The 27184-nt window shown below is 42.1% G+C and overlaps 1 protein-coding gene across 4 annotated transcripts in view; it reads left to right on the forward strand.

Annotated features, from left to right (window-relative positions):
• LOC126982277 (homeobox protein cut-like 1) overlaps window positions 1-27184 on the forward strand; it is a 165059-nt gene that overhangs the window by 47122 nt on the left and 90753 nt on the right. For 3 of the 4 annotated variants that reach the window (XM_050834267.1, XM_050834268.1, XM_050834270.1), the window contains exon 3: window positions 5314-5373. The exons of the other annotated variant lie outside the window; for it this stretch is intronic. In XM_050834267.1, the coding sequence (XP_050690224.1) occupies window positions 5314-5373 (60 nt within the window). The remainder of the gene's footprint in view (window positions 1-5313; window positions 5374-27184) is intronic. 4 annotated transcript variants of the gene reach the window in all.

The raw sequence follows: 27184 nt of genomic DNA on the forward strand, positions 1-27184 counted from the left end.
CTCCCTTCCCTCCGCTTCTCACCCTCCTCCTGTCTCTCCCTCACCCTTCACCCCTCCTGTCACCCCTTACGTTGAGCTTCAGTAGACAGCTTCCCGTGACCCCAGCGAGCTCCTCCCCCCACGAAGTCCAAAGTGCCACTGAGTCGGTTCTTGCAAGCATGGGTCCTTTATAGATTTTGGGCGGAAGAACTTTATATGGATGAGAAATGAAGATGGATGAAAGGAAGAAGGGAAGGAGAGCCAAAGGAAGAGGGAAGAAGGGTGAAAGGAAGAGGGAGGAAGACAAGAAGAAAGGAAGAGGGGGAAGGAAGATAGGAAGAGGGTGAAATCATTGGTGAAGATGGAAAAAGAAAGTAAACTGATTATAATTCTATACTTATTCTCTCTCTCTCTCTCTCTCTCTCTCTCTCTCTCTCTCTCTCTCTCTCTCTCTCTCTCTCTCTCTCTCTCTCTCTATCTATCTATCTATCTATCTATCTAACTTTCTTTTCTATCTCATTTTCTCTCCTCTTTCTATAATGAAAAATAGAAAGTGAAATGTTGAATAAGGAAAAGGAATGGTGCACAGATTTTAATTCCGTAGTTAATTCTCTATCTATCTATCTATCTGTCTATCTATCTATTTATCTATCTGTCTATCTCTTTCCCTTTGCGTAATCCTTCTCTCCCTCTCTTAAGTCCTTTCCTCCCTCCTCCCTCTCATCTCTCCTTACCTCCCTCCCTCCACCTCCTACCCTTCCTCCCTCCGCCAACCCTTTTTCCCCATAGATCATTCATTATAAGTGACTTTTGATCCAAGCCCAAAGGGATGGATTCAGATCGCATTCAGCGTAGGATCCAACGCCATAATCTGAAGAGCCTGGCGCCGGGACGTATAATGTGTTTGGTTTCGTCATCTATAGATTTTTGCGTTCTCGAGTGGATGAGATGGAGTAAGAGAGAGAGAGAGAGAGAGAGAGAGAGAGAGAGAGAGAGAGAGAGAGAGAGAGAGAGAGAGAGAGAGAGAGAGAGAGAGAGAGAGTTTATGTATATAGAAGATGAAAGCTTTTAAATAGAGAAGCAAATTTAAAGGAAAAAAATATGATAAACGAAGAAAGAAAGAAAGAATTAGAGAAAGTTTTAAGGACAGAGAAAAGGAAAGAAAGGAAGAAAAAAAAGAAAGATAGAAACAAAGAAAGAAAGAGATAACAAGGAAAACCACTGATGAGAGAGAGAGAGAGAGAGAGAGATTTACTTTCAGATGTATAAAGATCATTAGTTATTTGGTTGTTTCCCTTCTAACATTATTTTTTCCGGTTTTTTTTTTCATTTAATTATTCATTTTGTATCTTTTATAATATTTTTCTAACCATTTATTCTTATCGTGTTTTTAATCTACTCTATTAATATATATCTCATTTTATTTGTCTTTTCTTCATTTTTAACTAACTAACTGTCTAACTATCTATCTAACTAACTAACTATCTATCTCTATCTATCTATCTATCTAACTAACTAATGAAGGTATCGTTCATTATTTGCCTCTATTTTTGTGTTTACCATTTTTTATTATTTATTTCAATTTTTTTTTATATATCTTTACATCTTCGTTTGTTTATTTCCTATCTCTATTTTCGGGTATTTATTTATTCTTGTTTCTCTTGTGGTTTTATGTTCCTCCTCCTCCTCCTCCTCCATTCACGCTACAAAAAGTGAAGAATGGAAGGGCGCGGCGTATCCCTTAACTCTCAATGGGCCGTTTAATATATTACCATTTATTTTTCCAACCTCTCAAACCTCCATACTTGATCCTCTTCACAAGGGTAGAGGGAGGAGGATCGGATCGCTCTCAAGGCTATTGGATTCCCTTCTCGATCCTTTTGTATTGCTGTGTTTGCCCTCCAGAGAGGATCGTGTTCCCCTGCGCTAACAAAGACGCCTCGCACTGATCGTGTATCGGCGACTATTGGCGTGTTGGAAAGGATTCAGATGCTACTACTTCTATTACTACTACTACTACTACTACTACTACTACTACTACTATTACTACCACTACTGCTACTACTACTACTACTACTGCTACTACTACTATTACTACTAACACTACTACTACTACTACTACTACTACTACTACAACTACTACTACTACTACTACTACCACTACTACTACTACTACTACTACTACTCCTACTAATACATCTTCTAATATTCTTGTTGTTTTCTTTATCTTATAACACACACACACACACACACACACACACACACACACACACACAAAAATCCTCCTTCCTCCCCTCACATACATCTCCTCCCCCCCCCCTTCCCTCCCTCCTCCCCTCCCTCCCTCATCAAGACTAATTTTTACAGGTAACCCTTAACCCAACTCGCTCATTAAGTTACCTGGCGCGCTAACACAGGTCGACTTGCCACCTGTCGGGATCTTTATTAATTAACACCTGACCTTGCCTCACACCTTTATTGAACATTATTGAACTGACACTTGACTTGGCGGTACTACGGGAAAACAGAGGAGGGGGTTGGCACTCTTTGGTACGATATTGGCAGTCTATCGGGGCTCTGTCTGGTACTCTTTGGCATGTTATTGGTACTTTTTGGCACTGTTGGTACTCTGTTGGAACTCCATTGGTACTCCGTTGATACTGTATTGGTACTGTGTTTGGTACTCTGGCACTGTTCTTGCACTCTTTAGGTCTATTGGCACTCTGGTAGGCACTCCTTTGACACTTTCCATTCTACTAGAGCTCTATTGGCACTTAATTGGCACTAAAGGTACTCTCCCGTTACTCTCCTTGGCACTCTTTTGGTACTCTATTCGGCACTCTATTGGCGCTCTGGTGGCACTCTGCTTGGCACTCTATTGGCACTCTGTTCGGCACTATAATGGCCCTACTGGCACTGGTCCTGATCGCCGCCTCGTTCAGCGCGTCGTGTCGCCCGGCGGTGAATGGCAATAAAGGAATATAAAAATGAATCAATGGTGTCGCGTGGAGTGTGTGACGCATGTACCCTTCATTTTAATAACCATGATTTTTATTGGTCCCGGCCGAGCAGGTGTGGACGAGAGGTGAGGCGTGTCTATAAAAGGTTTTAGCGCGGAATTTATGGGAAGCATCGAGGGACCTGTGACTGTGTGTGTGTGTGTGTGTGTGTGTGTGTGTGTGTGTGTGTGTGTGTGTGAGGGAGGGAGTTGATGGTAGTGGTGATGATGGGTGCTGGTGGTGATGGAGGTGGTGGTGATGGTTTTGATGGTAACGGTAAATTGGTGGTGATGATGGGAGGATAGTGATGATGGTGGTGATGGTGTTAATGGTATGCTGTGGTGATGATAATGCTGGTAATGGTGATCTGTGATGATGATGGATTTTAATGGTGATGATAATGAACATGAGATGAAACGAGAAAAATATAACTAGATGGTGATGATGGTGATGATGATGAGGTGTGATGAGTATGGAAATAGATTGCAATAGATGATGATGATGATGATGATGGTGATGGTAGTGGTGATAGTGATGACTGCAAACAAACAAACAAACAAACAAAAAACACTAAAACAGGGCATGAAATATAATACACCAACACACGAACACACACACAAAAAAAATAAACTGAAGCGAAAATATTGAGAAAAACACTAACAAAAAAAAAAAACACAAAACAAAACAAACACAAAAAAAAACAAAGCCATTATATTAAGAAAGCTTTTGTCGGCAACATCTGATAGTCACTGCAACTTATTCTCTCTCTCTCTCTCTCTCTCTCTCTCTCTCTCTCTCTCTCTCTCTCTCTCTCTCTCTCTCTCTCTCTCTCGCTCTCTCTCTCTCTCTCTCTCTCTCTCTCCCCTCTTTTTTTTTTTTTGTCCCTCTCACATTACCTCCTGTCTGGTGCCCCCTTCCTTCATCACCAGAACGAAGGAGATGGTACGCCCCCCGCCCCCCCCTCCCCCCCTCACCTCCATCACCACCACCACCACCACCACCATCATCATCACAATCATCTCCGGTATCACCGTCATCACATTAATTTTTCCCACCCACCATCATCACTAATACCATCATCTTCACCATCTCTACTATTTTCATCACCACCACAGTCACCACTTCTATCATCATCATCACCACTACTACTAACTTCACCACCTCCACCATCATCACTATTCATCACCACCACCACCACCACCACGACCACCAAAAAAATAATAGTTCTCAACCACATCAATAACAAAAAAACAAAACAAAACAAACAAGAAAGAAAAAGGAAAAGAAAACAACGGCAAAGACAAACCGCCAGTGAGAAAAATGGATAAGAAGGGAAAAAAATAAGAAAATGAATGAAAAAAACAAAAACAAAATAACGTAGAGAATCATATTGAGAGAGAGAGAGAGAGAGAGAGAGAGAGAGAGTCGGAGCCACAGAGCGCGCCAGGAGTATGCAGTGCCAGGCGACATGTGGCACTCTCCGGTAATTTACATATGGCACCGTGGCATTATATAACATTTTGACACGGCCCCTCCGCCATCTGATCCCCGCGCCGCAGCTAAAGAGAAAAAAATCCACGTTCTCATTTGCATATTTCGGACACCGTGTGAGAGGTGGAAAAGGAGGGGGGAGGGGAAGGGGTAGGGGGAGGGGAAGGAAGGGGGGAGGGAGTGGCGGTATGATGAAGGAGGAGTAGGAAAGAAGGATAGGTTAGGGGAAGAGGGAGGGAAGGAGGAAAGAACTTAGGTGGTATGGTGCGGGAAAGGGGGGGAAAGAAGGGGAGATGTAGAGGGAGAGAAAGGGAGGGAGAATGTGATAGGGAAAAAGAGGGAGAGGAGGTTAGGGAACGGGGAAAGGAGAGAAGGAAGCTGGTATGAGGAGGAGAGACAGAGGGAGAAGGAAAAGTGGAGTGAAAAGAAAATGAAGGATATATAATGTTTTTTGTTGTGTTTTCATACGCATTTTTTCTTGTTTTCTTTAATTTCTTTCTTGTTTTTTATCAAGTTGGTGTTTTCTTTTTGTTCCTCGATGTTTTCTTTAATAATTTCTTGTCTGTGCATTTTTTATTATTTTTTTATACTTTGATAACTACTCATTTGTATTTTTTTCTATATATAATTATTGTTGTTTACGTCCTTTATATATAACACAACAGACACACCTTAACTAACCACCTCACCTGAGAGCAACGATTAGCGGGCCTTTCTTTCCTACCCTTTCTTTTTGTTGCCCTTGAGTTGCTCCCTGTACTGTAAAAATAAATAAATAAGTAAAAAATCAAACACCTGTACTCACCTGACCTTACCTGTGCTCACCTGCCCCTCTCTTCCCCAGGTACGTGGAGCTTCGATACTCAGCTCTGCCACATCTCTCTCACTTAAAGAAGCAGCAGAAGTAAGTGGCTTGCCATTATATTCCTTCCGGGGCATGCGGCACTCCGAGGCACTCTTGGCACTCCTCTCTATCTTTCTCTCCTCTCTCTCTCTCTCTCCCTCGTTTTGTTTCCCATTGTTTTCCTTCCCTTATTATCTACTTTCCCCTTCTTTCCTCTCCTTTCGTCTTTCGTTTTCGTTTCCCATTGTTTTCTTCCCCTTTTCTTCATTCTTTCCTCTTTTTATCTACTCTCCCTATCTACTCTCCTTTTCATCTTTCTTTTCCTTCTCCTTCCTTTTTTATTTTCCATTGTTTTCCTCTTATTTCTTCTCCCTTTCCTCTTCTCCTCTTCTCTTCATCTTTATTTTCTTTCTCTTCGTTTAGTTTTCCATGTTTTCCTTCATTCATCCTTCCCTCTTTCATCTATGCCTCCATTTTCTACTCTTCCCTCCTTCCCTCTTTACTCTTCCTCTTGGCACTCTTGGCTGGGTTGTTCCTCTTGTTTATTGTGCTTCCTCTTGCTCCTGTTTAGCGATGTCTCCCTCCCTCGCTGACTCACCCTCTTACTCACTCTCACTCTTGTTTTTGCCCTTACTCACTCTTGCTATGTTTAGAATCTGCTTGTTTTCTGTTTTCATATATATCCGTCTCATTGTGTTCGCCTATTGCTATTTTTTGTATTGATTTCTCACCTTCTCTCTCTTTCTTTCTTTCTTTCTTTCTTTCTGTTTTTCTTTCCTTTTTTCTTTCTTTCTTTCTTTTATGTATTTCCTTGTATCTGTATTTGTATTTGTATTTTTTTTTTTTTAGCGTCAGTTTCAGTATGTCTCCTCTGTTATCTTTTTTTATTCTTTTTATTCTTTTTTTCTTTCTAATTATGTGTTTCGTTCATTTCCTCTTTTTCTTCAATTGTCAAGTATGTTTTATTTTCTACTGGTCTAAGTCATTTAAGTATCTATCAATATTTTCTTGTTCTTTTTCTCTATTTCTTATATATTTTCTCTTTTTCTTATAAATAATCCTGACAACTGTTAATTTAAGGTATTTTCTGAGGTAAGTTTTCAGTATTTTCATCCTATATTGCTTTCTTTTTTTTTTCGTTCATTATCTACAATTTCTTATTATCTCCTCTTCGTTTCCATTACTCCTTTTTTTTTTCTATGTATATTTCTGACAGCGGTTAATTTAAGGTATATAGCTATATTTTTTAGGGCATGTTTTCAATTTCGTCTCATGTTACTTCCATTATTTTTTTCGTTTATTATCCTCTGTTACGTATTATCTCCTTTTCTTCTTCTCTTCCTCGTCTCTCACCATCCATCTCTGTCATTAACATTCCCATATTGTCTCTCTCTCTCTCTCTCTCTCTCTCTCTCTCTCTCTCTCTCTCTCTCTCTCTCTCTCTCTCTCTGCCACTGTTCTCTGCTCTCTCTCAAACCTCCAAGACTCACTTCATTAGCATAGAAGTGTAGGAGGACGCTTCCCACGGTCATACGGAGGGAGAGAGAGAGAGGGAGAGGGAGGGAGAGAGGGTTGGTTCTAAGATGGATTGTGTTACGAATGACACGCTAAAAGATGAAATACGTTACTCTCTCTCTCTCTCTCTCTCTCTCTCTCTCTCTCTCTCTCTCTCTCTCTCTCTCTCTCTCTCTCTCGCGACATTATTCTTTGTCTTGAGTGCGTTGTGGTGTGTTTAGGTTTGTCTAGGCCTACTGGCGGGGGTGTGGGGGGTGCGGGGGTGGGGGGGAGGGGGGAGTGAGGGGAAAGAGGGGGTGATGAATGATTCAGCAACGGGAGAGTAAAAAAGAACAGACATTTTAATACGTGTGAAAAGACTGTCGTTCTGCGCTCTCTCTCTCTCTCTCTCTCTCTCTCTCTCTCTCTCTCTCTCTCTCTCTCTCTCTCTCTCTCTCTCTCTCTCTCTCTCTAATCATGTAAACGTAAATAATTACTAACAAACAAATAAAGAAAGAAATAAAGAAATAGAGTAAACATGTCGTAGGATTTTCTTTTTTTTTTCGTCTTTTTTTGCTATTTTTTATTACTTTTCCTTCGTGTTTTATTTTTTGTCAACTTCTGTTTGGAAAATGAAATCAAAACATCATGTCAGGTCGAAACTTGCACCGTGAGAAAGAAAAAATACTTCTCTCTCTCTCTCTCTCTCTCTCTCTCTCTCTCTCTCTCTCTCTCTCTCTCTCTCTCTCTCTCTCTCTCTCTCTCTCTCTCTCTCTCCCTCACATTCACCCTCATTTCCCTCCCTTCCCTCCCTTCCTCCCTCTCCCTCTCTCCTTTGCTCTCCTCCATCAACCCTTTCCCCTTGCCAGACACGCACACACAGACACACACATTCCCCTCACCCCCTTTTTCTCTCTCCCACAATTCCCTCTGTGCCCTGAGTTACATTCCTCCTTACTCTCCCTTCCCTCCCTCCCTCTCCCTGTATGATGGAGGAAGGGAGGGAAGGAGAGATGGAGGGCGTAATATATGACTTCCCTTTCCACTGGCATATTCAAATTTCTCAGACATTTATGAAGGAAGAAAGGACAGAGGGAAGGAAGGGTGGTCATGGAGGAGGAGGAGGAGGAGGAGGAAGAGGAGGAAGGGGAGGTTGTGGGAATAGAGGAAAGCATTGTCAAGCGTAAATTAGTGGCTGTAGTAGTTGTTGTTGCTGTTGTTGTTGTGGTTGTTGTTGTTGTAGAATCAGCTGACAGTGAGGTTGAGACGAAGGGTTATTCTTGAACCAGGAAGAATGAAGGTAATGAATCTCTCTCTCTCTCTCTCTCTCTCTCTCTCTCTCTCTCTCTCTCTCTCTCTCTCTCTCTCTCTCTCTCTTCGCTCGCTCGCTCGCTCTCGCTTTAACACGCACAAAAAATAAAAATAATGCACTTAACTTTTTCCTCCTAAGAATTATGAGTGTTTTAACCATTTCAATATGTCAGGCGCTCCTTGAGACTTGCATTGTTTCTTGGAAGAGGAAGAGGAGGAGGAGGAGGAAGAAGAGGAGGAGGAGGAGAAGAAGGAGGAGCATTAAGACTGATATAGAAAGTAATTAAGATCGGATCAAACCAGACTAAATATTTGCTTTGACTCACCTGATAAACACTTAATTATCACCTTTTTTTCTGTTGATAATTTAGGCAAAAGTTGAAAGCACGAAACAGTTACAGATGGTGATAGCGAGGTGGTGGTGGTGGTGGTGGTGGTGTGCGTATGTTTGTGTGTGTGTGTGTGTGTGTGTGTGTGTGTGTGTGTGTGTGTGTGTGTCTTGGCTCAGTGGTGGTGAAGTAATGGAGGTGATTGTGGTGATAATGATGGTGATAATGGTGATGGTTAATGATTAGTATCTCTCTGAATGACATCGATTTATAGATAGTGTTGTTGAAGATGGTGGTGATTGGTGGTGGTGATGGTGTTGCAGGTGGTGTTGAGTGATGTGGAATAGGTGGTGTCTAGTAGTGGTGGTGTTGCAGGTGGTGTTGAGTGATGTGGAATAGGTGGTGTCTAGTAGTGGTGGTGGTGGAGGTGGTGTTGACTAGTGGAAGTGGTGATGATGGTGGTGGTGACATCATAAGAGGTAATTCCCAGTGTGGTTGCGTGGTAGTGATTATGGTGGTGGTGATGGTACGTTCGGTGTAGTAATGATGGTGGTGGTGGTAGTGATCAGTAGTGGTGTTGAGGGTGGTGGTGAGAGTAGTGGTGATGGTGGGGAAGTGTTAGTGGTAGTGGTGGTGAATGTGATCAGTGGTAATGGTGTTGACTGGTGGTGTTGGGTGGTGGTGATGGTGGTGATGGTGGTGGTGGTGCAGACTTAACAGATTGACCCAATTGACCGAGTTAGTCACCCACACAAAAAACGAGAAGGAAGGCGATTGAGTGTAGGTGGCGGAGGAGGAGGAGGAGGAGGAGGAAGAGGAGGAGGAGGAGGAGGAGGATAAGTGTGACAAAAACTGGTGAGGATGAACAAGGATGATGAGTAAATTGAGGAGGAATGGATAAGAGTCATGAAGAGGAGGAAGAGGAAGAGGAAGAGGAGTAAGAGGAAAGGGAGAGATGTTAAATAGAAGATCAAGTAAACAAAAAAGATAAAGAAGAAGAGGAAGAAGAGTAAAGAAGAGTAAAGAAGAACAGTAGGAAATAATTATGAAGAAAGATGAATAAGAAGGAGTTTGTAGAATTACTTAACTTATGCAAGAGCGACAAAGTATTACACACACACACACACACACACACACACACACACACACACACACACACACACACACACACACACACACACACACACACACACACGAAGAAAATAAAAGTCGTTAAATATATATAAAAAAGAATAAAAAAAAGAAAAGAAATGAGTAGAAAATAATGGATGCAATTTATTTTAGTTGGAAAAGGACGCAAATAATGGTTTAAATTGAGACAGCAGATGGCGGAGAGAGAGAGAGAGAGAGAGAGAGAGAGAGAGAGAGAGAGAGAGAGAGAGAGAGAGAGAGAGAGAGAGAGAGAACGTGACCTCTGTTTATACATGAATTGTGACTCAGAACTTCCATTTATTGTCCTGGTGATTAAGAACTGTCTCTCCACCCCTTTCCTCCACCTCTCCACCCTTCCCTCCACTTCTCCACCTTTCCCTCCACCCCTTCCTCCACTTCTGCCCCTCCCCTCCATCCATCTTTTAAATCCTCCACTTCATCTTCCTCTCCTTTCTATCTATTATTTTTTCTTCCTCTATTCCTCCACTTCTTTCATCCCTTCCCTTCTTCCCTATCTTTCTCTTCCTCCACTTCATCCTCCTGCTCCTTCTCTTCTCCTTCTTCTATTCCTTCATTCATTCTTCCATCTGTTCTTCCTTTCCTCCTCTTTCTCCACATCCTCTTCTCCTCCTTTCTTTCCTTTCTCCTTATTCCTATCTTCCTTTATCTGTCATTATTCCTCCTTCCCTCTCATACCCTTCTCCCATTTCCTTCCATTTCTTCTTCTCTCTTCCCTTTACTCCCTCCTCTCTTATTCCTCTTTTTCCCTCCCTGTTCTCCACTCTCCCTCCTTCCCTCCATCCTTCCTTCCCTCTACATACCCTCCTCCTCTCCTTCCTATACCCTTTTTTTGCCTCCATGTTCTCTACCCTTCCCTCCTTCTCTCCCTCCCTCTCTCTCTCCCTCAATCTATTTTTAGGCTCCACACCATAGCTACTTTTCCACTTGTGTTCCGTCACCATCCCTTCCCTTCCCTTCCCTTGATGTGGAGAGAAGGGAGGGAAGGGAAGGGAGGGTATCGTGGGCAGCCCTCATCCACCTTACCTTGTTGATACCCACTCCACTCCACTCCTCCTCCTCCACCCGCAGGGCTATCCACACGTGATTGTAGGTTTCATCCACTCATCTCTTATCTCTTTGTTGATATTGCTGGCTGCCTCCCTGATGTACCCCCCCCCCTTCTCTCTCTCTCTCTCTCTCTCTCTCTCTCTCTCTCTCTCTCTCTCTCTCTCTCTCTCTCTCTCTCTCTGTCCAGGTGTTTATCTCAGGTCTATTACAGGTGTGCAGGTGAGCCATGGCCCCCGTACCTCACCTGGCGGTCTTTATTAGTAGTCAGGTAACTCAGAGTCCTTTCTCGTGCGCTCGTATTTACAAAGGAATCAACACAAACTCGTAATCTGCGCCTACGAGAGTTTACACGGCTCGTTTATCCTCGCTCGTATGTTCCAGGAGGAGGAGGAGGAGGAGGAGGAGGAGGAGGGAAGGTGAAGTGAAGAGGAAGAATAGGAGAAGTAGGAAAGGTGTGAAAATGATAGGAAGGAAGAGAATGATAAGAGATATGAAGGGGAGAAGAAGAGGAGGAGGAGGAGGGAAGGTGAAATATGGAAGGGATAGAAAGTGAAGAGAAAGAAAAGGAGAAGTAGGAAAGGTGTGAAAATGATAGGAAGGAAGAGAATGATAAGACATATGAAGGGGAGAAGAAGAGGAGGAAGATAATGGAGAGAAGAGGTGATAAAGATTAGACGAAGAGGAGAAGGAAAACGTGAAGAAAGGAGAGATAGTGAAAAAGACGTGGATAAAACATGAATAAAAAGAAGATGAAAGAATTAGTAACGAATTAGTATATGAAAAAAAAAGGTCAAAATCTGTCTACCTGTTGTATTTCTTCCTCTTCCTTCTTTTTTTTTTTCCTCACTTCCCTTCCTTCTTCTCTCCCTCCTTTTCTCTCCTCCACTTTATTCATTCATTCAGTTCCTCTCATACATTCAGTCCTTGTGTGTGTGTGTGTGTGTGTGTGTGTGTGTGTGTGTGTGTGTGTGTGTGTGTATTTACATAGTTGTGAGATACAGTAAAAGAGAAAGACGGTACAAAAGGAGAATGGTAGAATGAAAGATGGAAAGGAAGACGGAGAGAGAGAGAGAGAGAGAGAGAGAGAGAGAGAGAGAGAGAGAGAGAGAGAGAGAGTGTGTGTGTGCGCGCGGGGAATGGAGTGTCGGAGAGCGGGTGACAGCGAGCAGCAGCGACTTAACGGCACTCACTTATCGCGGCATTGTCTCCGTAACAGGCACGTTAGGGCGAGTGTATTGTGGCCGAGGAATGCATAGTGCTCCTTATCGGCCTGGGGGGAGGGAGGGAGGGAGAGAGAGAGACAGTAAGAGGGAGATAGAGGAAGAGGAAGTGATGGGAAAAGAGAGAGATGGGATGAGAAGGAGAAGAGAGGCAGAACAAAAGAAGCATGATAGATTAAAAGATGGAAAGGAAGACAGAGAGAGAGAGAGAGAGAGAGAGAGAGAGAGAGAGAGAGAGAGAGAGAGAGAGAGAGAGAGAGAGAGAGAGAGAGAGAGAGAGAGAGAGGCAAGGAAAGGAAAGGAAAAGGAAGCAGGAAGAGAAAGGAAAGGAAAGGAAAGGAAGGAAAATGAAGCAGGAAGAGAAAGGAAAGGAAAGAAAAGGGAAGGAAATTAAGGAAAGGGAAACAGGAAAAGAGAAAGGAAAGGGAAGGAAAAGGAAACAGGAAGAGAAAGGGAAGAAAAGGAAGGAAAAAGAAGCAGGAAAACAGAAAGGAAAGGGAAGGAAAGGCAAGGAAAGGAAGGCAGGGGAAGGGTTGACTCTGACTTGGCAGGTGAGGAGAGAAAGAGCGTAGGAAAGGTAGGAAAATCTGTACGGCTCTCAGGTAACCACTGATTGGAGGAGGAAAGGTGTGTGATTGGAGGAGGAGGAGGAGGGAAAGAAAAGTGCATATTGATGGTAGTGGAAGGAATATTGAAAGTAAGAGGAGTGAAAGGGAGGGAGAGGGGAGGAAGGGAGAGAGGGGAGGAAGGATTTGAAGGAGTTATAGAAATGTGAGAACCGTGGCGGGGAGGGGAGGAGGAGGAGGAGGAAAAAGAGGAAGAAGAGGAGGAGGAGGAAAACTAAATGTTGTACAGAAAGAAAGAAAAAAAATAATACAGCAGAAAAAGAATGAGTCGAAAAAAATAATAAATGACGTAATATGAAAACTTGATAATAATAGTAATAATAATAATAATAATAATAATAATAATAATAATAATAATAATGATAACAAAAATGATGTGTTGTAATATGATAAAATAAATACAAGATGACAAGAGTTAACAGAGAAAGAGAGGAGGTGGAGGAGGAGGAGGAGGAGGAGGAGGAGGAGGAGGAGATGGAAGGAAATACCAATAGACTCACGTGTCCTCCGAGAGATAGACAAACAAACAAAGGAAATTGTAAAACCCCGTCCAAGAAAGTGTCCTGAATCATCACTATTATCACCATCTTCATCACCATCATCACCATCACCACCAATACCATCACCATCATCTTCACAATCACAAACGTTACTGTCAACACCACCATCACCACCATCATCACCATCACCAGTCTCTTCACTATCACAAACATCACTATCATCACCATCACCACCAATACCATCATCACCATTCTCTTCACTATAACAAACATCACTCATCACCATCACCACCAATATCATCACCATTCTCTTCACTATCACGAACATCACTCTCACCACCATCATCACCATCATCTTCACTATCACAAACATCACAATCATCACCATCATTTACATTTCTTTTTTCTTAACTTTTTCATCATTATCTATTCATTATCACCTTCATGACGTCATTTTCCTGTGTTCATATTTGTAGTTTTCATTATCCATTACGTGTTCGTCATCATCATCACCATCATCTCATTTTCAGTCCATCCACCTCGCCTCGGTCACACCTTCACTTTCATTTTCACTTTCATTTTCACCTTTCCTTTTCTCTTCTGTTCCTCAATATTCGCGATAGTGATCGTGGCAAAGGGCCTATCACAGTCACTATCTAAATATGGCTCCTCCTCCTCCTCCTCTTCCTCCTCTTCCTCCTCTTCTTTCTTCTCCTCCTCGTCTTCCATTTCTCTTTGTTTTGTTTTGTCTGGTCTTAATTCTCTTTTAACGTGTCTTATTTTTCCTCCTCCTCCTCCTCCTCCTCCTCCTCCTCCGTACCCATAATCCCTTCACCCACACAAATGTACCCTCTCCTTTTACCCTCCTCCTCCTCCTCCTCCTCCTCCTCGTCCTCCTCGTCCTCTTTGTCATTTCCATATAAGTTACATCAATTGCTTTGTGTTCTTTCGTTTATCATGTCTATTTTTACGTATCCTGTGTTTTCTTATCTCATTTATCCATATTTCAATGTCATTCTGAATACATTAACTTTTTTTTTTATTATTATTATTTTTTTTTTAACGTCCCCCACCTCCACCACATCCTCCCTACCTAATCCCCGTGTCGCCCCCTCTCCCTCCTCTTTCCCTTCCCATCCTTTCCCATCCTTTCCCATCCTGCCACTTATTTCAAATCCACCGCAGAGTGTAGCGTAATCCACCCCACTATTTATCCATCCCTCTCTTCCTTCTTTGAGACGAGGAGGAGGAGGAAGAGGAGGAGGGAGGATGAGAAAGGAAGAGTATGGGATGGGATAGGTAAGGGAGGGAGAGGAAGAAGGGAGGTCAGACGAGGTAGAAGATAGTGTTGAGAGTAGAGAAAAAATATGAAAAACAGAGGTAAAAACGAAAGAGAAGCAGAAAGAGAAAAGAAAACAGGAAAATAAACTGATTACGAAGAGGAGGAAAATGGGTATAGAAAAAAAATGAAATAAAGGAAGGCGAAAAGTAGAAGGAAAAGGAATGAATTAAAACCGACAGGAAAAATATGAAAAAACAGAGGTAAAAACGAAACAAAGGTAGAGAAAGAGAAAAGAAAACAGGAAAATGAACTGATTACGAAGAGGAGGAAAATGGGTATAGAAAAAAAACAAAGAAAGGCGAATAGTGGAATATGAAAGGAGTTAGTGGGAATAAACTAGAGAAGAAATAGTCGAAATAGTAGTAGTAGTAGTAGTAGCCGAAATTGACCTCTCTTGCGGCCACCTCTTTTGATTCTCTTTTTTTTAGGAGCAGCGAGTAGCGGGCTTTTTTTTTATTATTGTTTCCTTTTTTTTGTGCCCTTGAGCTGTCTCCTTTGTTGTTAAAAAAAAAAAACATCAACAACAAAACCTTTATACCAACACTCCCGCAAAGAACCACTGTAGTAATAATAGTAGTAGTAGTAGTAGTAGTAGTAGGAGGAGGAGGAGCAGCAGTAGTAGCAACAGTAGTATCGGTGGTGTTGTGGTGTTGTAATGGTGGCGGTGGTGGCGGCGGTGGTGGTGGTGGTGGTGGTGGCGGTGGTGGTGGTGGTGTCGGTAATGCAAAAGTCTGGCCGGGTCCTCGTCGTCGCTACGTTCCTGTACTAATAAACTTCAGCGCTAATGCATATTCATCGGGAGGCGAGGTGGCGAATGCTCCAGTGTATTCAAATGAGGTTAAAATCACACGCTTTCACGCCGACTACGAGAGGGGAGAGGAGGGTGCGTGGGGGAGGGAGTGAAAAGTTAGTGAATAGGGAGGATAAGGGGGTAGAGGAAGGGGGTACTGTATAGGGAAGGGTTAGGAGAGGGTATAGGTCTTATGGGGGAAAGGAGGGAGGGTTAAGGGGAGGGGGGGGGGGGCTTAAGGGGAGAAGAGAGGGGGAGGGGGTGGATTTAGGTAGGGTTTGGTTGGGTGAAAAAAGAATACGAGGAACTGCAGAGACAAATTTGCAGGGGAGGTTAGGTTAGGTTAGGGAGGGAGGAGGGGGGGAGGGGAGGAGGAAGGGGGTAAGGGAAGGTTAGGGAGAGAAGGGGAGGGAGAGATAAGGTAAGGTAAGGGAGATTAGAGAGAGGAGGGGGAAGGAAGGGTAAGGAGAGGTAGGGGAAGGTTAGGGAGGAAAGGGGAGTGGGAGATGGAGGGGAGAAATGAAGATAAGGGAGGTCAGGGAAAGATAGGGGAAGGAGGAGGAAGGGGAGGTATGGGAAGGTTAGGGAGGGAGGGAGGGGAGATGGAGGGAGAAAGGGACGGTAAGGGAGGTTAGGGAAGGGTAGGGGGAAGGAGGAGTAAGGGGAGGTGAGGGAAGGTTAGGGAGGGAAGGGGAGGAGATGAAGGGGAAAAAGGGAGGTTAGGGAAAGGTAGGGGGAAGGGGAGGAGATAAAGGGGAGAAAGGGAGGTTAGGGGAAGGAGGGGGTAAGGGAAGGTAAAGGAAGGTTAGGGAGGGATGGGGAGGGGGAGATGGAAGGGAGAAAGGGAAAGTAAGGGATGTTAAGGAAAGAAGGGGGAAGGAGGAGGAAGGGAGGTAAGGGGGATAGGGGAGAGGGAGAGGGAGTAAGGGGGGGGGTTGATACGGAGGGAAAATGAATAAAAAAAAGGACTCCAGGTAATGAATCGTGGCAAGCAGGAAAAAAAGGGAAAAAAAGTTACCTGTGTGTTTTTTTTTCTCTAGTGATTTATTGTTTTTTTTTCGTTCTTTGTTTTGTTTGTGTTTGTTTATTTTCTTTTTGTTTTAGTGTTTTTGTTTTTCTTTTTTTTCTTTTTCTGTCATTGTGTTTTACTGATAAAGACAAATGTAATGTTTATTTTTTTTTTTTTTTTTTTTTTTTTTTTTTTTTTTGTTCTCTAGTGATTTGTGGTTTTTTTTTTTTCGTTCTTGTTTGTGTTTATTTTCTTTTTTCTTTTTCTGTCATTGTGTTTTACTGATAAAGACAAATGTAATGTTTCTTTTTCTTTCTTTTTTAATCCATCTTATTTATTTACATTTTCTTCAACAAATTGTATTCTCATTTATCTGTAGTTCTCCTCCTCCTCCTCCTCCTCCTCCTCCTCCTCCTACTTCTCCTCCTCCTCCTCCTCCTCCTCCTCCTACTACTACTTTTCCTCCTCCTCCTCCTCCTCCTACTTCTCCTCCTCCTCCTCCTCCTCAACATATCCACTGAACTGTGAAAGTCAGAGCAACAAACACGCTGAGAGAGAGAGAGAGAGAGAGAGAGAGAGAGAGAGAGAGAGAGAGAGAGAGAGAGAGCGCACATCACGTCACTAAGGAAAATGAAGCATACTAAGGACAAGTATTTTCACCCTTAATGCTAATGGCCGGATGTCGGGGCTCAGAATGGAGACTCCAGTGACTCATCTCCCTCATCTCCACTCATCTCCCTCATCTCACGCCCTCCGCAGCATCCGTAAGGCTCATCTAACCGTGTAACATCAATGGGAGTATCGACTTACGTGTGTCTGTGGGTTAGCTTCTTTTTGCCTCCCTCCTTATACTTGTTCTCCATGCTCCTCTCCTCCTCCTCCTCCTCCTCCTCCTCCTCCTCCTCCTGTAATGTGAGCCCAAGTTTTCCATTAATCCCTCTAAGTATGTGTTACGAATCGGATCTTTTACGAAACACTAGTAGTTGCGTGTTCGTGTTCGTGTGTGTGTGTGTGTGTGTGTGTGTGTGTGTTTATCACGCTACAGATTATCCTGTTTTTCTTTCTTTCATCTTTCTTTCTTTCTTTCTTTCTTTCTTTCTTAACTGTATTATCTATTATTGTCAGATGTATTCTTTTGTTTATTTGTGTATGACTTATTTTACTTTATTCTCTCTCTCTCTCTCTCTCTCTCTCTCTCTCTCTCTCTCTCTCTCTCTCTCTCTCTCTCTCTCTCTCTCTCTCTCTCTCTCTCTCTCTCTGTTTTCTTGTTTTGTATTTGTTCAGACATATTTACCTTCTAATTTAAGCACACACACACACACACACACACACACACACACACACACACACACACACACACACACAGCATTTCGTCTTAACACTTTTTTTTTTTTAATAAGTCACGGCGGCTCCTTAGATCTTGAGAGAGAGAGAGAGAGAGAGAGAGAGAGAGAGAGAGAGAGAGAGAGAGAGAGAGAGAGAGGGAAGGGGGGTTACTGATACTTTATATGAGGAAGTGATCAGGTATTGGACAGGTAAATCCCTCCCTCTCTCCCTCCCTCCCTCCCTTCCTCCCTCTCCCTCCCTCTCCCTCTCTCTCCCTTCTTATCGCCTCTAAGCAGGAAGTGTGTGGTTTGGTATCCTATCGTTTGTCTGATGCTTTTTTTTCTTAACTTTTGTTTTTTTATATTAAAGGGAAAGTGTCTTGAGGTTTGGAAAGGTTGTAGGTTGTGGTTTTGTTGTTGTTGTTGTTGTTCTCCTTCTTCAACTACGTCTACCACTTCTTCTTTCTTATATTTCTTCTTCATTTCTCCTTTTTCATCCCTATCGTCTTCTTGTTCTTCGCTTTCTTTTCATCCTGTTTTTTGTTCTAATTCTTCTGCCTCTTCCTACTCCTCCTCGTCCTCTTCTTCTTCTTCTTCTTCTTCTTGTATTTAGTTTAGTGATGACCTCAGACAACAAGGATTTAAGAAAGGATGTGAAAAGAACGTGAAAAACTTAACTTAGACACCCACCATCTCTCTCTCTCTCTCTCTCTCTCTCTCTCTGGCTTACGCAATATATCCTGCCGCCACCCGCTTCGAGCCTTGACAACGAAGCACTGAAGGAACACTGAAGCCAGGAACGAAGCACTAATTGATCGATTGATTCTGAATGGGCGAAGCAACTCTCGTCTCCTGCAACCACCCGGGGAGGCGTTTTATCTCCACTTGGCAACACTGGTCCCTGAATGCCCCAAGAAAAGGTTACGCAAGCTGGCAGCACACACACACACACACACACACAGGAAATCAAGACCTTTAGCTAGACACTAAATTATGTGTTATGAAAGACTGTTACAAAGAAACTTAAGAAATTAGTATGTTAGGGTCGGAAAGGTCATACGGTCGATCACTAATATTACGAAGAAAAAGAATATTAATGATAAGAAGAACAAGAAGGAAAGAAATGCCAGTTGTCTTATATTTACAAGGATTCTAGGAAAGGCTTTTGAAAGGGATTGGAAGATGATGTTAAATGTGAAAGACTAATAAAGGGACATGATGTTAACGTAATTGAAAATGTCTTAAAGAAATGGAGAAGGGTTGAAAGGAGGTGGATAAGGAAGGAGAAGAGAAGGAAGGGAGGAAGATGCAGAGATGTAGAGGGCATGTGGAGGGAAGGAAGAGAATGGAGAGGGATAAGAAAGGTAGGAGGGAGTGAAAAGAAAATCGAGAGCCAGCGAAGAAGAGAGGGAGAGGGAGACAAGAAAAGAGAGTAGATGGGAAGAAAAGAGAAATGAGAATAAAAGAGGAAGAGGGAAAAGAGAGAAGAAATAGGGAGAGGAGAAGAAGAAACGAGGATAGACAGAGATGAGATAAGAAGAGGGAGAGGAGCAAGAGGAGGAATAGGAGAGGGAGAAGAGAGACCGAAAGAAGGAAGGAAAGGGAGAGAAGTTAGTAGGAAAGGAGGAAGAGGAAGAGGAGAAAATAAACAAGGGATAGACCAAGAGTAAAAGAGAAAAGGAGAGCAGTAACAGGGAATGGAGAGATAAGAGGAAAGGAAGAGGAGTAGGAGGAGGGAGAGAAAGAGAGAGGAGAGAGGGAGAGGAAGAGAGCGGCGTCATTTCCTCTCTCATGTCATAGGATCAGAGTGATTGGTAAGTAAGTGTGGTTGTTCTCTCTCTCTCTCTCTCTCTCTCTCTCTCTCTCTCTGTCCATGCCTTGCGGTCGTAGCAGTAAAGGTTTTGTTTATCTCCACAGAATATGTACTTTTCAATCTCTCTTCCTTAGCACTCCTCCTCCTCCTCCTCCTCCTCCTCCTCCTCCTCTTCCTCCTCGCACCCTTCTTCTTTTCCCATTTTTCCTACTTCCTCTTTTCGTTTTCCTTAATCTTCTGTTTCTTGTTATCGGTTCTTATCTTACTGTTCCTTATTATCCTTCTCCTCTATTCCTTTTTTTTTCCTTCTAATCTTCCTCCTATTCTTCTGTTTATGTAGGCCTACTTGTGAAATATTGCTCCTTCGTATCTTACTCCTTCCCTCTTCTTCTCCTTTACTTCTCCTTCTCTTCTTCTTCTTCCTCATACTTCCCTCCTTCTCTTCCTTCTTTTGTTTTTGTTTACTTATTCCCTCTCTTCCTCCTCCTCCTCCTTTTCAGCTTCTTCCTCCTCTTCCTAATTCTATTTATATATACTCCTCTCGTTCCTTTTCCTTTCCCTCCTTCTCTTTCTTCTATTTTTCCTTCTCGACCCTTCTCTCCCTCCCTCCTCCTCCTCCTCCTCCTCCTCCTTTTCATTTACATTCCCTCCATACCACCCTCATTCCCTCTCTCCCTCCTCCTCCTCCTCCTTTTTGTCCTACTCCTCCTCCTCATACCCCTGTTTTTTCACACTCCTTCAATACCACCTTCGTCTTTTGCTTCCTACTCCTTCCCTCTCTCACCCCTCCTACTCCTCCTCCTCCTACTCCTCTTTGGTCACACTCCTTCCATACCTAACCTCCATCTCTTGCTTCCTCCTCCTTCCCTCTCTCCCCCCTCCCCCTCCTCCTCCTGAACATCTCACAGCCCTTACCCCGACACCACCATCTCGTTATCTCTCGGAGGGCCACTGGCGGGCACTGCGGCGCTGTGGGTGGCACTGGCAAGGAAATGAGGCACCCGTCAGTGTTGCCAGTCCAGCCGCCACCCTGCCACCCATCACTTAGAGCGGCACTGTTACCAAGGTTGCCGATCGACCCTTACCGCCCTGTTATTAAGGATATAGAGTGGAGTTTTAGTGCTGCCAGTGTTGCCAAAGCGCGGGGTTGTTGTTGGTGGTTTGAGGTTTGACAGTGTTACCATTATGGATGTTGCACCTTGTCGTAATTCTCTCTCTCTCTCTCTCTCTCTCTCTCTCTCTCTCTCTCTCTCTCTCTCATCATTCAGTAGATTCTCACTGACATCACATGAAATCACACACACACACACACACACACACACACACATAGAGAGAGAGAGAGAGAGAGAGAGAGAGAGAGAGAGAGAGAGAGAGGCATACAGTTAGTTGGTGGTATAAGGGATTAAGGGCGATCTAAGTGCAACATTAAGGGTGTCAGGGTGTTAGGGAGGAGGTCTCAGGGTGTAGTGTTGAACCCCCCCTACCCCCCCCCCCCCCCCCCACGATGCTTCTAAGATCCATAAAGATAAGGGTGTGAGGGAGAAGAGGCAGTGAATAGGGTGATGGAGGAAGGGTGAGAGGGACTGGGGGGGGGGGGGGTTGTGAGAGGGTATTATAGGCCTAGTGAAAATTGAGCTAGTTCAGAAAGATGATTCCCAGACTTAGATTTATTTATTTATTTATTTATTCGTGGAAGTGTGAAAAAAGACGTGTTTTTGTCGTGTTTTCCTTTTTTTTTAATATTATAATCATCACTTGCTTTTTTTTTTTTTCCTTTTAATGTTGTCGTGAATTTTATCTTTTTTTTCTATTTCGTTCCTCTTTTTTTGATATTATAATCACACACTTGTCTTTTTTTTTTTTCGTTTACATTTTCAAGTTTTTTTCCTCTAATGCCCACTAACTTTTTTTTTTTTTTTTTTTTTAGATTCGCGATTAATTTGACTTTCCTGTTTTCAGTTCTTTGTTTCTATTTCTATACTTTAATTTTAGGGTCCGTTTTTGTCTGTCCTTCAACTTCATCTATTATCATTTCAAGAGCTATTTTCGTTTCATTCTCTCAGTTAATTGCATACTGATTCTCGTTTACCTGTGTTTTTATTTCCAGTCACTACCTTTATCATTTTTTTCTCTCACTTCCACAACTTTTCATAATCTTAGCTATTGTTGTATTGAATGTTAGTCCTCGTTCTATTTTTCAAGAGCTATTTTCATTTCATTCTCTCAGATTATTGCATACTGATTCTCGCTTACCTGTGTTTTTATTTCCAGTCACTAGGTCAACCATTTTTCCTCACTTCCACAACTTTTCATAATCTTAGCTATTGTTGTATTGAATGTTAGTCCTCGTTCTATTTTTCAAGAGCTATTTTCATTTAATTCTTTCAGTTCATGGCATACCGATTCTCGCTTACCTGTGTTTTATTTTATTTTCAGTCATTAGCTTTATAATTTTTCCTCGCTTCCACAACTTTTCATAATCTTAGCTATTATTTTATTCAAGTGATGATTGTATTAGAAGACGAAAAATTAAAAAAAAATACAAACTCACGCCAATACGAACGAAAAAAAAGTGTGATTATTATATTACAAAAAGGAAATCACGACAAATACACGTTTTTTTCACACTTCCAGGAATAAATAAATAAAAGTCCTCGATCTATTTTTCCAGCTGCAAATTATATCGTTTTTTTTTTTTCTCATTCATTATTTTGTGGTGATTATTTTTCCTCAGCTCTCCGTCTATTGTTTTTGTCTTTATCTCCTTTTTCCTCCCCCTCTTCCCCTTATGATAATTTTTCCTGCTCCCTCTGTCTATTGTTCTTCCCTTAGACGTTAAATTAATTGATAAACACAGACGCACACTCTCCCTACTTATCTCATTTCCCTTCTCTCTCCTCCCATTACGAGTATCTTTTCTCCCCCTGCTTCCTCCTCCTCCTCCTCCTCCACCTCCTTCTCCTCCTCCTCCTCCTCCTCCTCCTCCTCCTCCTCCTCCTCCTCCTCCAACGATCTTCTCTTTTCGTTATGGCGCAGATGAATCCTCGATATGTGAGTCCCAAGATCGAGAGAGAGAGAGAGAGAGAGAGAGAGAGAGAGAGAGAGAGAGAGAGAGAGAGCAGTCACTATACGCCATATGAGGAAAGGAAATTGTGATGATGATGGTGGTGATAGTGATGGGCGTCTGGTAGTAGTAGTAGTAGTAGTAGTAGTAGTAGTAGTGTATGTTAGGTGAGCTATTTTGGTTGTGGTGGTGATGGTGATTGTGGTGGAGAGAAAGATGATGGTGAGGTTAAGGGTGGTAGAGTTATGATGACAACAACAACAAGGACAATAACAACAACAACAATAAGTATTCAGTGAGTTGAGAGGTTGAGAAAACAAGTGTGCAAACAAAGCAATGAGCCACCCAAACAAGACCTAAACAAACACACACACACACACACACACACACACACACACACACACACACACACACACACAATATCAGAACACAAACACATTTTTCATTCAGATTTTTTCCTCCTTCATCGTCTGGTTTGTCTTTCTTTATACCCAAGAATCAAAAGAGAGAGAGAGAGAGAGAGAGAGAGAGAGAGAGAGAGAGAGAGAGAGAGAGAGAGAGAGAGAGAGAGAGATATTCTTCTACGCAACATAAAAAGATAAAGTAGAAGTGGTGGTGGTGGTGGTGGTGGTGACAGTAATGGTGGTGGTGGTGATGGTGGAAGTGGGTATTGGTGGTGATGGTGTTGAGTGGAGGTGATGGGGGGGGGGGTGGAAGAGAGGGGGAGGGAGGGGCCATAAGTTTTGATGATGGTGGTGGTGGTGATGATGGTGTTAGTACGTCGTGGTGGTGGTGATGGTGGAAGTGGGTATTGGTAGTGATGGTGTTGAGTTAAGGTGGTGGGTGGTGATGGGGGTGGAAGAGGGGGAGGGAGGGGCCATAAGTTTTGATGGTGGTGGTGGTGGTGATGGTGGAAGTGGGTATTGGTAGTGATGGTGTTGAGTGGAGGTGGTAGGTGGTGATGGGGGGGGTAGGGGGGTAGGGGGGGAGGGGCCATAAGGGTCACTGTTAGCAGGACGTCCTTGGTCATTGTCAACTTAATTGGCTTCCGTTTTCTTCGCCACTCGGGGTTTGCGTCCTTCCACCTTCCTTCCCTTGACACGGTTCGAAGGGGGAGCGGAGCTCTCATAGATTCATACATTTTTTTTTTTTTTTTTTTTTTTTTTTTTTTTTTTTTAGGGATATATATGTTTTTAAGGGGCTGGCATTGGTTTCAAGTATACATGGTTTCTGTTTTTATATTTGTGTTTTCTCTTATTATTTGTTTACTGTTCTTTTTTTTTTTGTTGTTTGGAGAGAGGGAGCTCGATGTTAATAGTCTTGTTTTTTGTTTTCGTATCTTATCCTGTTCTCTCTTTCTTTCCTCTTTATTTGTAACTAATTTCCCTCTTTTGTACTACTTTTTCTATATGTCAGTTTTCGTAGTATAAGTTTAGTTTCTCTCGGTTGATTTTTCTTTATCTATCAGTATTTTTATATTCCCCTCTTCTCCTCCTCCTCCTCCTCCTCCTCCTTTCACCACGTCACCCACCCCCCTTTCTCTCTCTCTCTCTCTCTCTCTCTCTCTCGTTCACAAACACCGTCATTTGTCCGTCAGCATCGACTATCAAGCCTGTCATTGTTTCCTTTACTTATAGCAAGACAAACAAACGAACACACACACACACACACACACACACACACACACACACACACACACACACACACACACACACACACACACACACAAACACACTAGACTACAGAATAAGATCAAAAGCGATAGACATAGATTCCAACACGCTTGCCAGAGGTTTCAACACCCTGTCCAAGCGAAGTAAGTAATGCGTCTCCCCGCCGCCAGAGGGACACAACAGTAACGGCTTGGGTTCCACGGTGATCTTTTTATAGAGGATCGTCTGTCTCTCTACACTTTATAGATAGGATCGAAACCCCTTTGTTCTCTCTCTCTCCGTCTCTCTCTTTAACTCGTTTTATGTGGAGTTGAAACTAAAAAGAAGAAACAGGATGATAGGAGTTAATGTTATGAAGCGTTGACTTGAAACTATGCGATGTTCAAAATAACTAGACAGTTTAACCACGCCCACATCAGCCGACCAACCGCCAATCACATTCATCCTCTCCCAGTATCCACCAATCATATGCAGCCTGAGTTGGAGATGGGGCGTGGCTTGGTTGTGGGCTGACCAATCATATCCACTGAAAAAGAAAAGTGGGTGGGGCTTATACGCCATGGAAATTTAAACCGAATAATGTGTGTTAGTGTGTTGGTGCAGGCAAAGGTGTGTAAAGGTGTGTGTTGGTGTTTGTTAATAAATGTTTCTTACGGTTTAATGAGAAAATCGATAGGCTAAAAGGTGTATAGATGCGATTATTTCTTTTGATTTGTTTAGGATTGCTATTGTATTAAGGGTAGTAGTAGTGGTAGTAGTAGTAGTAGTAGTAGTAGTAATAGTAGTAGTAGTAGTAGTAAGAAATGAACAAACAATAATAAGTATAAAATAAGTATAAGAAGTATAAGAATAATAAAGATAATAACAAACTTTTAAAAATGCACAAAAAATACTCAATACAGGATTCGATACCTTTCAAGTGTAATCGGATTCTACTTACATGGAATTCCAGGTGCGAGAGGGGAGTAAAAAAACGAACTAAATTAAAATAAAGTAAAAAAAAAAAACTAAAACGTGAAATCTGGTCATTCACACTCGTATTGGTTTTATTTCCGAGGTTTATAAAAAAAGGGGAAATATGGAAAACGTGGATATCATGTTACAATTTTTTCCTGTATTTATTTCTTCTACTGGTCACGTAAGCACCGCGAATATGCACAAAACTATCGCGCACTTTTATTTATTTTCATTTAGCTGCATTTTTTTTTACATAGCTATATATATTTTTAGTCGACTTCCTCCTTTCCCCTTTTTTCCCTCTTTCATAAAAAAAATGTATGTGGTAAAAGTACAGTTTGGGTTGTGGTGTTTGTTTGTGTTTGTTTGTTTGTATATTTCTTCGTTTTTCTCTTTTTTTGTTTCTTTTGTATTTTCTCTCCTTCCATGTTTTTATTTTTTATTTTCCTTCTTTCTCTTCCATATTTTAATTTCCTTCTCTTTCTCAGTTTTTTTATCGGTACATTCTCATACATTGTTTCTGTATTAATTTTTTTTTTCGATTTTTTCTTTGTATATTTTTTGGCCAAAATAAAACATGTTGCCGGAGATTAAAAAAAGATAAAAAAGCAGTCAGTGATCAGTAAACAAAACCCAAATGAATACTAACAAATTTGTACAAGGTCAAAACAGATAATTTTTAAGACTAAACGCTGATGGAAAAAAAAAATATATATATACAGAGGAAAATAAAAGTGTTAAAATTTGAGGGAAAAAATATTGAAAAAACGAAAATTAAGTAAACACCAATAAAGGAGATAATGACAAACTTATACATGAATCACCCAAAAGAAGAAAAAAAACGAAAGATACAGAGAAAAATAATTGTGCCAAAATTCGATGAAAAAAAAATTAAAAAAAAAACGAAAATTAAGTAAACATCAACAAAGGACATAACGACAAACTAGTACTTGAATCGCCTTCCAATCCCTCGTTTCTATAACACTACAACTTCATTCCTATATTAACTTTCTACTTCCGCGTGAGCCAAAGTTTGTGAGGAAGTTTGTGATTCATAAGTTTGGAGTCTTAGCGAAGTTGTGTATGCTACTAAGTTTCCGGTGGGTGTGTGTGTGTGTGTGTGTGTGTGTGTGAGAGAGAGAGAGAGAGAGAGAAAGAGTAGATGTTATGTTGTTGAGAGAGAGAGAGAGAGAGAGAGAGAGAGAGAGAGAGAGAGAGAGAGAGAGAGAGAGAGAGAGAGAGAGAGAGAGAGAGAGAGAGAGAGATCAAATAACAGGTGTTTTCCGGTAGTTTTTGTACTTGTTTATTTCTAGTTTTTTGGAATTATTTTACTTTGTTCTTACCTTTTCCTTTTTTTTCTATTACAGTTTAGTCTTCTTCTTCTTCTTCTTCTTCTTCTTCTTCTTCTTCTTCTTCTTCTTCGTCTTCGTCTTATCTTCCTCCTTTGGTATATTTCTTCTTTTAACTTTTTCTTATTTCCATTTCATTTTCAATCATACATTTATCTTCTTCCATATAAATAAACCCTTTCTCTCCTCTCTTTCTTCTAATGACAAATCCTCTACAAAATAACATCGCTAACATAAACAGTAAAAAAAACACGCCGTAGAGTCATAAAACCACAATCGTTACCAATAAATAAAAACAGTATCAACATCAACAGTCTACCAGTGTTACTACTGAGCTCTTGTTGTCACTGTTGTTTTGTTGTGACGTTGCTATCGACAAGGGAGAGGAAAGGAAGGAGGTGAGGAGGGGGCAAAGAAGGGGGGGGGGGTGATAAGGGGTAGGGGGAGTGTTGGAAAGAAGGGGAGGAGGTGCAAGAGGGGAGATAAAAGGGGTAAAGGGGGAGTGGTGAAGAGGGGAAGGGGATACAAGAGGGGAGATGAGAGGGGTGATAAAAGGGAAAGGGGAACAGGTGTGAAGGGGGGTGAGGGGGCGGAGGACAGGTGTCAAAGTGATGTGATTTATGGAGAGAAAAGTTTTGATCGCCAATGAAGCAGCGTGAAACATGCATCAATTACCTGTCAATAACTCGTGTGCCGGCGGCCAGGTACACACACACACACACACACACACACACACACACACGCACACACACACAAAGCAAAAAACAACACAAAAACAATAATCTATCAATGTCAAACGAGAATAAACGCAAATACACAAACCACCACCATCACCACCATCACCACTAC

Source organism: Eriocheir sinensis, chromosome 50, assembly GCF_024679095.1.
Source record: "Eriocheir sinensis breed Jianghai 21 chromosome 50, ASM2467909v1, whole genome shotgun sequence".
NCBI classification, from domain to species: domain Eukaryota; kingdom Metazoa; phylum Arthropoda; class Malacostraca; order Decapoda; family Varunidae; genus Eriocheir; species Eriocheir sinensis.